Here is a 14056-nt window from a genome sequence, read left to right as displayed (position 1 = left end):
AAAGTGACATAGGCCATTATTTTAGCAAGGTGATAATAAGCATGTTTAGTCATTGTTTAGGATCATATTTGAGTATTTCTGTGTGTGTTTAGGAGAGTTCCACTGTAGTTTTGAGGAGGAGGCATTATGTTCATTCTCTCAAGACAAGTTGGATGAGTTTGACTGGATAAGACAGAGTGGCACCAAAGAGGGCACCACATACACATCGAATACAGGACCAAGCTCTGACCACACCGGCTCAAGTCAAGGTACACACACACACAAACAGAAACACAGACAGATAGATCTCTATCCAACTGACAACTTTGTATTAACTTCCATTTATTTTAGTAAGTAAATTTATGCATAATCCCATATGTGCTTAGAGACTGGAGTGGGACATGGTGCCTTAACTTGTGCACTGCTTTGGCTTTATCATATTGAAGAAGAGCTGAGTTGAAAAGAGAAGGTCTTGATTATAGTCTATGTTTCTATCTTTGGCCATGAATGGTGCTACAAATTAACTTCCTCTAGTTGATGACTAGAACACACACCCACTAGTACACCCCTTACCAACCCTGGTCCTCAAGGCTCACTGCCTTGCATGTTTTAGGTATTTTCTTGCTTCAGCCCAGCTGATTTCAATTGACGACTGATTAAAGTCGTCAAAGAAACCTCTAAAACATGTAGGACAGTGTGCCTTGAGGACCAGGGTTGGGAAACACTGCTCTAGTAAATGGAGTGTTCAGTACTTGTTTGGGAAATGTGTTTTCATCTAATCTTTTCCATTAACTCTTTCGGAAAAGCCAAAAAGCCTTTTTTTAAGGAAGTAATTTCATATTTTGATATTTCCATGACTCTTTTCTAACACAATACTTCAAAATGCACATAAGAAATGCTGATAGAAACATGGCTTAAAAATAAAATATCATACCATACCATGCCAACTTTATTTATGAAGCACTTTATACACCAACAGGACCAAAGTGCTATACACAATCATAAAATACAATGCGATTATAAAATAGAAAAGACTGAAATATAAAATACATACAGACACAATAAAACAAATAAAACAAAGTGTAAACTCTCAGACTGTGCCAAAAGCCAAAGAAAAAGACACTTTGTCTTTGGTACCTTCAGAAGCAGCTGATCAGCTGACCTGAGGGAACGGGACAATGTGTAAGAATGTAACAGCTCAGACAGATAGGGAGGGGTGAGGTCATTAAGAGCTTTAAAAACAAATAAAAGAATTTTAAAATGAATCCTAAAATGTACTGGCAACCAGTGTAAGGAAGCTAAAATAGGGGAAATACGGTCAAATTTTCGTGTACCTGTTAAAAGACGTGCAGCAGCATTTTGTACCCTCTGAATAGAATAGAAGTACTTTATTCATCCCAGCAGGGAAATTACTTCTCAGTTACAGCATAGAGACAAGACACAATAATAGCTACCACTGAGTAGTAGTTGCAGATAAAATAAAAAATAAAATATAAAATGCTATAAATTGTAAAAATATAAAATGCTGTTAATATAAAAAGCAACTTAAGAGCAGTCCTTGCAAAGATTCAAAAAATGCAGATATGTATATGTAAATATATGTACAGCAAGTGTGCCACAGTGCAGTTGTGCAAAATTGGACTGATTAGTGCAGAACAATGCCATCCATCCATCCATCTTCTTCTGCTTATCCGAGGTCGGGTCGCGGGTGTAGCAGCTTCAGAAGGGAGGCCCAGATTTCCCTCTCCCCGGCCACTTCTTCCAGCTCTTCCGGGGGAATCCCGAGGCGTTCCCAGGCCAGCCGAGAGACATAGTCCCTCCAGCGTGTCCTGGGTCTTCCCCGGGGCCTCCTCCCGGTGGGACGTGCCCGGAACACCTCACCAGGGAGGCGTCCAGGAGGCATCCTGACCAGATGCCCGAACCACCTCAACTGGCTCCTCTCGATGTGAAGGAGCAGCGGCTCTACTCTGAGTCCCTCCCGGATGACTGAGCTTCTCACCCTGTCTCTAAGGGAGAGCCCAGCCACCCTACGGAGAAAACCCATTTCGGCCGCTTGTATCCGCGATCTCGTTCTTTCGGTCATGACCCAAAGCTCATGACCATAGATGAGGGTGGGAACGTAGATCGACTGGTAAATCGAGAGCTTCGCTTTTTGGCTCAGCTCTTTCTTCACCACAACGGACCGGTACAACGCCCGCTTAACGGCAGACGCTGCACCAATCCGCCTGTCGACCTCCCGCTCCCTTCTTCCCCCATTCGTGAACAAGATCCCGAGATACTTAAACTCCTCCACTTGGGGCAGGACACCCCCCCTGACCTGGAGAAGGCACTCTACCCTTTCCGGCTCAAGACCATGGCCTCGGATTTGGAGGCACTGATCCCCATCCCGGCCGCTTCACACTCGGCTGCGAACCGCTCCAGCGACAGCTGCAGATGACGATCTGATGAAGCCAAAAGGACCACATCGTCTGCAAAAAGCAGAGATGAGATTCTAAGGCCACCAAATCGGATCCCCTCAACACCTTGGCTGCGCCTAGATATTCTGTCCATGAAAGTGATGAACAGAATCGGTGACAAAGGGCAGCCCTGGCGGAGTCCAACTCTCACCGGAAACGAGCCCGACTTACTGCCGGCAATGCGGACCAGACTCTGACACCGGTCATACAGGGACCTGACAGCCCGTATCAAAGGGCCCGGTACCCCATACTCCCGGAGAACCCCCCACAGGGCTCCCCGAGGGACACGGTCGAACGCCTTCTCCAAGTCCACAAAACACACGTAGACTGGTTGGGCGAACTCCCATGCACCCTCCAGGACCCTGCCGAGGGTGTAGAGCTGGTCCAGTGTTCCACGACCAGGACGAAAACCACACTGCTCTTCCTGAATCGGAGGTTCGACTATCCGACGGACCCTCCTCTCCAGTACCCCCGAATAGACCTTGCCAGGGAGGCTTAAGAGTGTGACCCCTCTATAATTGGAGCACACCCTCCGGTCCCCCTTTTTGAACAGGGGGACCACCACCCCAGTCTGCCAATCCAGGGGAACTGCCCCCGATGTCCATGCGATATTGCAGAGTCGCGTCAACCAACACAACCCTACAACATCCAGAGCCTTAAGGAACTCCGGGCGGATCTCATCCACCCCCGGGGCCTTGCCACCGAGGAGCTTTTTAACCACCTCGGCGACCTCGTCCCCAGAGATTGGAGAGCCCAACCCAGAGTCCCCAGGCTCCGCTTCCTCAGTGGAAGGCATGTTGGTGGGATTGAGGAGGTCTTCGAAGTACTCTGCCCACCGGCCCACAACGTCCCGAGTAGAGGTCAGCAGCACACCATCCCCACTATAAACAGTGTTGGTGCTGCACTGCTTCCCCCCCCTGAGATGCCGGATGGTGGACCAGAATCGCCTCGAAGCCGTACGGAAGTCTTTCTCCATGGCCTCTCCGAACTCCTCCCATGCCCGAGTTTTTGCCTCAGCAACCACCCGAGCCGCATGCCGCTTCGCCCGCCGGTACCCATCAGCTGCTTCCGGAGTCCCACAGGCCAAAAAGGCCCGATAGGACTACTTCTTCAGCCTGACGGCATCCCTCACCGAAGGTGTCCACCAACGGGTTCGAGGGTTGCCGCCGCGACAGGAACCGACAACCTTGCGGCCACAGCTCCGATCGGCCGCCTCGACAATGGAGGCACGGGACATGGTCCACTCAGACTCCATGTCCCCCACCTCCCCCGGGACGTGTTCAAAGTTTTGCCGGAGATGGGAGTTAAAGCTCCGTCTCACAGGGGATTCCGCCAGACGTTCCCAGCAGACCCTCACAACACGTTTGGGCCTGCCAGGTCTGACCGGCTTTCGCCCCCACCACCGGAGCCAACTCACCACCAGGTAGTGGTCAGTGGACAGCTCCGCACCTCTTTTCACCCGACTGTCCAAGACATATGGCCGCAGATCCGATGAAACGATGACAAAGTCGATCATCGATCATCGAACTGCGGCCTAGGGTGTCCTGGTGCCAAGTGCACATATGGACACCCTAGCGATTACCAGTGTAGGTTAATTATCAAGTGCTGAATGAACCTACAGCTAGGCTTGTCGCGATGAACAATAAATCAATTAATCGCACGATAACTTAAATCGACCTCATTTTAATTATCGGCTTTATCATTTCTTCTGGCCTTTTTCTCTTTCTGTTGATGACACTCTATGAAAAAAGTCTCAACTCCGGTGCTCTCCACTGACCTCTCCCTTCCTCATTTCCTTAGTATTATGCAGTCCTTCTCAAATAGTGGGGCGCGCCCCCCTGGGGGGCGCAGTGTGATGCCTGGGGGGACTCGTGTGACCTAGTTTTGAATTTTCTTATTCACATTTTGAAAGTAAAATGGTATAGAATAAAGTGTAATTGCACATCTGCTACAGTAGGGGGCAGTGGCACTGTTATTGTCAGACTGAGCGTGCGGAATAGGGTTTTTTGCACAGCGCAAGTGCACACTGCACACAACAAGTGATATAAAGTGTACTGAAGAGACACCATGGAAAAATATTTAACAGGGATGAAAAGAAAGGTGAAGAGAGACCAAGATAATGAGACAAACAAAAGTCATCTGAAAGCTCAGACGAGGAAATATGATGAAGCGTTTGTAGCACTTGGCTTCACTGTGACAAAGGTGGGAGACGAGGAAATGCCGGTGTGTCTTCTATGTCTTAAATTGTTGGCAGCGGACAGCATGAAACCTAATAAATTAAGACGTCAGTTAACAACATTAAACCTCAATCACGCTGATAAGCCGCTTGAGTTTTTTTCGAAAATGTGTCAAATGCTACCAATCGTCCTGCTTTATGAACGCTACGTCAGAAAACCAGCGAGCACTGTGAGCTTTTTACAAGGTGGCGTACCAAACTGCTCAGTGTAAAAAGCCCACAACATAGCGGAGGAGTTGATACTGCCTGCAGCGTTAGACATGGTGTCCATCATGCTGGCTGACGAAAGTGCTGCAAAAATAAAAACTATCCATCTGTCCAATGACACCATTGCCAGACGTATAAATGACATTGCTAACGATCTTCTAGAACAGCCGGTAGATAAACTCAAAGACAAACGTTTTGCCCTATAATTTGACAAAGCAACTGACAGCAACAGAGGCTGCTTGTTTGTGTCTTCTGTATGCTTTGATATGACAAACGCCCTGTGTGATAATCTTCTTTTTTTTTAATGTGTCAGAAACAGAGCCACAGCTGAAGAGCTATTCAAAATTCTGGACTGCTTCCTGACTGAGAATGGGCTAAAATGGGAGAACTGCATCAGCGTTTGCAGTGATGGTGCACAGACCATGGCAGGGATGAGAAAAGGAGTTTAGGCACTCATCAAAAAGGTCTCACCCATTGCTAAGTGGACACACTGTGTTATACATAGAGAAGCACTGGCTTCAAGGCACCTTTCCTCTGAATTAAATGAGGTTATGACTGACATCATAGGTGTGGTCAATTTTATAAAGACCAGACCGCTAAAAACAAGAGTCTTCTCTGCCATCTGTGAGGAGATGGGAGCTGAACATTAAGCTGTGCTGTTTCACAGTGAGGCAAGGTGGCTGTCACGAGGAAAGGTTTTGCCCCATGTTTTTGAGCTCAGAGAGGAGATAAGAATGTTTTTGGTTCAGGAGCACAAGTATGAAGTCGCAGAAAAATTTAGTGATGAGAACTTCCTGGCAAAACTAGCCTACCTGAGCGACATATTTGGAAGGCTTAATAAACTGAATATAGACCTTGAAGGGAAAGACAAACACCTCCCTCAAGTCACAGACAAGATCAGCTCTTTCACTCAAAAGCTTGCAAGGTGGAGCAGTATTGAAAGAAATACTGATTAATTTGAAAACATGCATGAATTTGTGGTCAGTACTGAGTATGATGCCATCTCATTGATTCCCTGTATCAAGCAGCATATTTCATCATTGATGGGATTCTTTGAAAAGTACCTCCTTGAAAACAGTTCCCAGGATGACTGGGTCAGAGATCCTTTCAATGCACCAACCAGCTCCTACTGGTTTCAGCTCTGCAGAGGAAGACCAGTTCATTGACATGACATCTGACTCCACATTGAGACTGAGGTTCACACCATAGACACTGAGTGAATTCTGACTGAGTGTAGAGAAGGAGTATCCACTCCTAGGGCAGAAGGTTATGGACATTCTTATTCCTTTTGAAACATCATATCTTTGTGAGACTGGCTTCTCTGCTGTTGCTGCACTAAAGACCAAGTACAGGTCCCAGCTAAACATTGAACAGGAGCTGAGAGTTGCCGTGTCATGCTTGAAACCCCGCTTCGAAAAGCTGTGTGTTGCAAAACGTGCTCATTGTAGCCATTAGTTCTATATTTCTTTTTTTGTTTATTTAATGTCAATAAGGACACAATGTTATAAAGAGGACATAGTGCTTCTCATTTCCAGTCATCAGAAGGGAAGGTGCTTCCTGTGGCAGAAGGTGTTTTCCTTCTGCCACAGGAAGAAGGAAAACTTCCTGTGCTGTGCTGTGTTACTAGGAGAAGCAGCATTCAGCACCCATGCACCACAAATTTTGAACAAACTTCCAGAAAACTGTAAAACAGCTGAAACACTGACTTCCTTTAAATCTCGACTAAAAACCCACTTGTTTAGGATTGTATTTGAAACGAAATCAATTAAAAAATTTAATGATGGAACTTGACTTAATGTCATGTTTTGATTGTTGATTCTATGTTGCATTGTGTTTCTGTGTTTGATATGATGTAAAGCACTTTGAAATGCCTTGCTGCTGAAATGTGCTATACAAATAAAATTTGATTTGATTTTGATTTGGACTTCGGTGTCAGCTGTTTGGGATTCCCCTCCATAATTTCCCCTCAGAAAGCACGAATCCTTGCTTTCTGATTGGCTACCTGCCATATTCAACAGGCTGCGTTCTGGCTCCCAGTCAGGGAAAACCCCTGATTTACATCGGCGCGGCCACGACAATCTACCGTAATGGTTACAAAATCGCAAGCGAGAATCTTAGAACGGCCAAGGTTCTAAGGGGGAAATCGGGGCAAAAAATCATGTAGTGTGAACTATTGCATCAGGTAGTCGGATGTGCCCATTTTCTCTATTTAAATCTAATTATTACTGAAGAGCAATATAGTGTAGACTTCATAATCTGCACTCTTTTGGTTGAATGTAGTTTTCATTTCCACTTTGGCTTTATTTTGTTAAGTATTTATTCAAGTAAATCTTTTGTTAATGGAGACTGAGAATCTATATATTTTTTTGTTTTTGGTTGTTTTGTTTATCAGTTCCAGTGTTAAGTGTTATTTTGAAAATAAAGTCTATCTTTGGCAGGAAATCGCATGCATTATTATTCCATTAAATCAGTGTAAAAAGGTCTTCAAACAATATTATTGTTTATCGCAATAATTTTTGAGACAATTAATCGCTCAGCAAAATTTGTTATCGTGACAGGTCTACCTATAGCAGCTCCCTATATCCAGGCAGCAGGCTTTATGAGGAATTTTCTGCAGCTGTGGGAAAGCAGCTCTCATGCTCAGCAGCAAAGATCCTAGGAGGAACAGGAGGCCTCACACAAACACTCACACAGCAGAACCCAACAGTCAGGCTTTCTCATCTTGTATTGGAGCCCATACAGTGGGTACGGAATGTATTCAGACCCCTTTCAATTTATTACTCTTTATTTCATTGTAGCCATTTTCTAAAATCAAAAAAGTTCATATTATTTCTTGTTAATGAACACTCAGCATCCATTTTGACATAAAAAACAGAAATGTAGACATTTTTGCAAATTTATTGAAAAAGAAAAACTGAAATATCACATGGTCATAGGTATTCAGACCCTTTGCTGTGACACTCATATTTAATTCCCATGCTGTCCATTTCTTTTGATCCTCCTTCATTGGAGTCCAGTTGTGCTTAATTAAACTGACTGGACTTAATTAGGAAATGCAGAAACCTCTCTATGTGAATCCTAACAGCTCACAGTGCATGTCAGAGCAAATGAGAATTATGAGGTCAAAGGAAGTGTCTATGGAGCGCAGAGACAGAATTGTGACTAGGCACAGGTCTGGTCAAGTTTACAAAAGAATTTCTGCAGCACTCAAGGCTCCTAAGAGCACAGTGGCCTCCATAATCCTTAAATATGAAAGCCTGCATAGAGTTTGCCAAAAAGCACATGAAAGACTCCCAGCCTATGAGAAATAAGATTCTCTGCCCCGATGAAATGCAGATTTAACTTTTTGCTGTGAATTCTAAGTTGTATGTGTGGAAAAAACCAGACACTGCTCATCACTTGCCCAATATAATCCCAACAGCGAAACATGCTGATGGCAGTATCATGCTGTGGGGGTGTTTTTCAGTGGCAGGGACAGGATAACTGGTTGCAATTGAAGGAAAGATGAATGCAGCTGTGCACAGGGACATCCTGGAAGAAAACCTCTTCCAGAGTGCTCAGGATCTCAGTCTGAGCTTCTTGGTGGTTCAAGTGTGGCAGCTGAAGGAGGAAAGTTTGTCCTGCTCTCTCCCGTCTTTACTGATAACTTTGCCTGAGCTATTTTTAAAGTGACAGTTTTTATAGTTATATTCACATTTTCAACATCATAACTGGATTACTATAAACCTAAGGACTGGGGGACTTTCTTACTTTTATTTTTACCTTACTTTTCTTCATCTCCAAGTTGAACCAGGACAAAATGCCTCCGGCCGACCCCAAGGACATTAGCAGTATTATACAACGACTTCAGTCTATAGAAATGAAGATCAAACAGCTGGAGGTGAACTTTGAAATCAACGCTAACTGTGGAAGTCAGACAACTCTTCCTTAAATCAACTGAGAGGTTGTACGCCTCGCATCAAGCAGCTCACCCTGGAACGCTCTGGATGCCAAGCTGAAGCAAAAGTCTCACACCGCAGATCCGATGAGGCGACTGACAGGGTTCTCCCTGTTAGTCTCCCCCTCACCTGGACGAATCAGCGTGGCCGGCTGTGAGCCGAAACCCACCTTCAACCTCAACACCTGCTCCACCAAAGAAAAACAAACAAGCAGCTGCAACCAAAACGGTTCCACCGACCCCGCTCCCAAGGACAGAGCGACTAGCCCGAGCCTCAAAACATTCTGACTTTGTGGGAATCCCACTGAAAAACAGATTTTCTGTACTCCAGCCTGAGCCTCTGAGTGAAACCTCGCCTTCAAACATCAACAATGAGGCAAGACCAACACATCCACCCCCCAAAGCCCCAAAGGACAAAGCGGCTACCAGGAAAACGAAAGGTATGCCAAAAGTGCTTATTGTTGGAGATGAGGCAGTAAATGGAATCAGTCACATGTGCAATCCCAAGAAAACGAGAGTGATTTCTTTTCCTGGTGACACTGTATTTGATTTAAGGGTGAGGAAGAAGAGTAGATTTGATTAAAAGTTTCTGCTGTGTTTTCAGTGAGAGAACGTTTTGTGATAGTTGCTGTTTGTATAAGTGGGTTATAAGATAAAGAACTGTCAAAGATAACAGCGAAGTGATCCGACAGGCGACATCAGTTACGGAGACATTGGAAATATTCACACCCTTACTGATAACCAGGTCCAGTGTGTGTCCTTTAGTGTGTGTTGCTTGTTTGACATGTTGTGTTAGACCAAAATTCTCTAAAATATTAGCGAGCTTTTTTGCCCCTCTGTCTTGGGGGTTGTCAACATGAATGTTGAAATCACCCACAATTATTAAACAATCATAATCAATACATATGAGAGATAGAAGCTCATTCAAGTCAGTAAAGAAATTTTCCACAAAAGTTGGAGTTTTGTATAGAGTTACTGTCAAAGTTCGTTTGTGGCCTTTAACCTCAATTCCAAGATACTCAAAAGAGGTGAAGTGACCCAAAGAGATTTTACTACAATTTATGGTATTCTTAAATATTGAAGCCACATCTCCTCCTTTTTTGTGTTTTCTATTCTCACTGAAGAAATTGTAGTTAGGAGGCACAGATTCAATTAGTACGATCGATTCATTATTGTCATTCAACCATGTTTCTGTCAGAAACATAACATCAATATTATGCTCAGTGATGAAAGCATTAATTAATAGAGCCTTAGCACAGAGAGATCTGGTATTTAAAAGAGCTAGTTTAAGTGACTTGGAGGCCAAGAAATCTTCAGTCTGAGGTTCCTTTAGGCAGGGGATCAGTCTGATGTTTGAATTAAAACAGCTGTATTTTATGTTTCTGTTTCTTGTAAATTGTGTTGTAGTGATCCGGACAGGTAATGTCCTGTTCTTCAGTGCCGTGGGGCCAGACACATTCTGGGGCAAGAAGGGTGTAAAGATAAAATCTGGACTCCGGCCTCAGACCTCAGAAACGCAGAGTGATGGATCCTCTGGGAAGTTAGAGTCAGGTGGCTAAAATGAAGTGAGGTCTGCTACGTGAGCACTAAGGAGAGACGTCCCAAGTACAACCTGTTGATTCATTCCATCTGTAAATTTAAGAAACTCCGGTCCAGAAGACATTTCTTCATGTGTATCTTGTGAATCCTGTGAATAAGTGGGTGAGCAGAGAGGGAGGGGAGAAGGAGGAAGGGAACCAGTCGCTCCGTCTCCAGTCGATGTATCAGCTTGTTTTGAAACTGGTTGTTCCTGATAAGCAGAGGGTTTCTTCCTAGTCAGAAATCCTTGAGCATGTTCTTCTGAAGCGATGATCACGTTGCTGTCCTCGTTGATAAAATGAAGAAGGTTTGCAGTGAGTAGCTTTATCCCATGTTTATTAAGATTGCGTCCGCCTCTTCCAAAAAGGTAAAAGCACTGCCAATAGATCCAGAGGTTATTGATGAAGGTCACTGAGCTGGCAGAGCAGCTTTTAATCAGCCATTTGTTTATCATATCCAGCCTGGAGTGTTTTTCGTCTCCCCATTGAGGTGATAGAATTGGACCACTGAGAAATAACTTCATTTTTAACTTTCCCATAGTGTTCAGTAGAATATTAAAGTCCTTTTTCAGAATCTCAGATTTCTGCTTTGCCACATCGTTGGCTCCAACATGCACATCTAAAGACTCAATATCTGGCTGATCAGTGGTTAGCGAAAGAACTTTACGAGTTAAGCTGTAATGATGTAGATAAGTTGGTAAATGATTTTCAGTCTAAAGTCTCAGATATTATTGAGTCCATTGCCCCAATTAAAATGAAGGCTGTGTCTGGTAAAAAGAAATCTCCATGGAGAAATGCACAAACAGATCTGCAAGACAACTCTGCCGCAGGGCAGAACGAAAATGGCGTAAAACTCAACTCCACGTTCATTATGACATCTACAAAGACTACGTAACTATCATTTAACACTAAAACATGCAAGAGAGGCTTTCTTTGCAGATGTTATAAACAAAAACATTAACAATGCTCGAGCTTTATTTGCAACAGTTGACAGAATCACAAACCCTCCTGTGACGTTACCGCCTGAATTCCAATGTATTGCTGCTTGCAACCAGTTTTCCAGCTTCTTTTCAGAGAAAATTAAAAAAATCAGAGGTTTAATCTGTACATCCACTATAAAGTCAGTACCAATGCTGTGCCCAAACAAAACAAATACAGGAAAAATGACCCAATTCCAGCTACTTAATTATAAAACCCTATAGGAAATTATAAGTCAACTAAGCTCCAGTTCCTGCTGTCTGGATGTTTTACCCACACATTTCTTTAAGAAAGTCCTGCCTGTTATTGCTGCTGATCTGATCCAAATAGTAACTCATGGCTCTCATCAGGCGTTTTCCCCCAGGCTCTGAAAACAGCAGTAATCAAACCACTTATAAAAAGAACAATCTGGACAAATCACTAATGCAGAATTACAGGCCGACCTCTGACCTCCCATTCATCAGCAAAGTTATTGAAAAAGCTGTTTAAACAATTAACTAGCTTCCTAACTATAACCAACCGCTTTGACTCCTTCCAGTCTGGTTTTCGTGCTCACCACAGCACAGAGACCGCCCTCATAAAAGTGTTCAGTGACATCTATATAAATACGGACTGTGGGAGAACCACAGTGCTGGTTCTGTTGGACCTCAGTGCAGCTTTTGTCACCGTTGACCATGACATATTAGTGAATCGACTGGAGAGTTGGGTCGGACTCTCCGGTCCAGTGCTTAACTGGTTTGAATCTTACATAAAGAACAGGGATTTTTTTGTTTCAATTGAAAACTTTTCATCAAAGAGGTCAAAGGTCACATGTGGGGTACTCCAAGAACAGATAAATGTGTGGATGTGCCAAAACCTTCTCCAGCTGAACAGAAACAAAACTGAAGTTATTATTTTTGGACCTAAAGAGGAATGATCTAGAGTCAGTGCACAGCTTCAGTTATTACAACTGAAAACCAGCGATCAGGCCCGAAACCTGGGAGTAGTGATGGACTCTGACCTGAACCTCCAGAGCCACATAAAGACAGTCACAAAGTCGGCCTTCTATCATCTGAAGAACATTTCCAGGATTAAAGGACTAATGTCTCAGCAAGATCTAGAGAAACTCATCCATGCGTTCATCTTCAGTCGTATTGATTATTGCAACAGCGTCTTCACAGGTCTGTCCAACAAATCAATCAAACAGCTGCAGCTGATCCAGAATGCTGCTGCTGGCGTTCTGACTAAAACCAGGAAGATAGAGCACATAACACCAGTTTTAAAGTCCCTACACTGGCTCCCTGTAGTTCAAAGAATAGATTTTAAAATACTGTTGTTAGTTTATAAATCACTGAACGGCTTAGCACCACAATATATTAAAGATCTGCTGTTGTTGTATCAACCTTCCAGACCTCTCAGGTCTTCCGGTTCTGGTCTGCTCTGCATCCCCAGAACCAGAACCAAACGAGGAGAAGCAGCTTTCAGCATCTATGCACCACAAATTTGGAACAAACTTCCAGAAAACTGTAAAACAGCTGAAACACTGACTTCTTTTAAATCTCAACTAAAAACCCACCTGTTTAGAATTGTATTTGAAATGTAATCAATTACAAATTTATTGATGGAACTTGACTTAATGCTATGTTTTGATTATTGATTCTATGTTGCATTGTGTTTCTGTGTTTGTAATGATGTAAAGCACTTTGAAATGCCTTGCTGCTGAAATGTGCTATACAAATAAAATTTGATTGATTGATTGAGATCTTGATGAAGGCTGACACTTTTTTCCTCTGCTCCCTCCCTACCCACCTTCGCCCTGCTTGCTCTGTTTTTGTGCTGCTTTTTTGGAGCCTCTCTTTGCATCTCTGAATCTACAAATTTTGGATCTGGTCAACCTGTCTCTCAATGCAATTGATCAAATTTTCTCAAGAAAAAGACTGGGCAAAAGAGAGTCCACTTGTCCTGTGGGGACATACCCAGTGGGATATCTTATGGATTTATTTGGATTCATAACAGGATTTCTGGTGTTTGGAGTTGGTGGATACCTGGCATGTTGACAAATTTGTGATGGATTACTCCAACTAGCGAACACTCAGACTGATATGCTGTAGAACAGAGGGGCAAGTTGGATGTGATTCTTGCTGAGCTTCGCTGGCCAGCTGCTGACACTAGAACTCACTAACTGGATGGAATTGATCTTGGAGAAATTGCTAGTGTCATCCAGCTGGAATGGCCACACTAATTTGGATGATTGGAATCAACAGAGATTTAAAGGTGAAACTTTAGGACAGATTGAAACTTAAAATATATCTGACCTGAAGCATATTGTCCTTATCTGAACTGGCTCCTCAGTGAGATAGCCTTAGGTGGCTGTCTATCTCAAATCTCCTGGAAGATATATAAACAAAGACGCTCTTTTCTATATCATCTCCCCTCTGAAGAAATCCGTGCAATTGTATGATTGGACCCTTCAAGGATTTGCTCTTAGATAATACCACCATATCAGAGATTGTGCCTGCATGGACTTACTGCAGACACATTTAATGTGCCACAGATACACACTCCCTCACCTCACTGCCTTTTTCTCATGTTTGAATGTTGCTATCTGAATGTTGCTACATGTGCCTATTTTTATTGATGTGTCATTTCTTTGCCCTGTCTGTTTAGTTTATTACTTTTATAAACTGCAGAGTACTTATTAATTTAG

The 14056-nt window shown here is 43.6% G+C and overlaps 1 protein-coding gene across 4 annotated transcripts in view; it reads left to right on the top strand.

Annotated features, from left to right (window-relative positions):
• LOC114156682 (MAM domain-containing glycosylphosphatidylinositol anchor protein 2-like) overlaps positions 1-14056 on the top strand; it is a 217929-nt gene that overhangs the window by 173930 nt on the left and 29943 nt on the right. For all 4 annotated transcript variants that reach the window (XM_028037250.1, XM_028037249.1, XM_028037252.1 and 1 more), the window contains one exon: positions 93-248. In XM_028037250.1, coding sequence (XP_027893051.1) covers positions 93-248 — 156 coding nt within the window. The remainder of the gene's footprint in view (positions 1-92; positions 249-14056) is intronic.

Source organism: Xiphophorus couchianus, chromosome 13 (genome assembly GCF_001444195.1).
Source record: "Xiphophorus couchianus chromosome 13, X_couchianus-1.0, whole genome shotgun sequence".
Lineage (NCBI taxonomy): Eukaryota > Metazoa > Chordata > Actinopteri > Cyprinodontiformes > Poeciliidae > Xiphophorus > Xiphophorus couchianus.
This window is presented reverse-complemented; position numbering and strand designations above follow the sequence as displayed.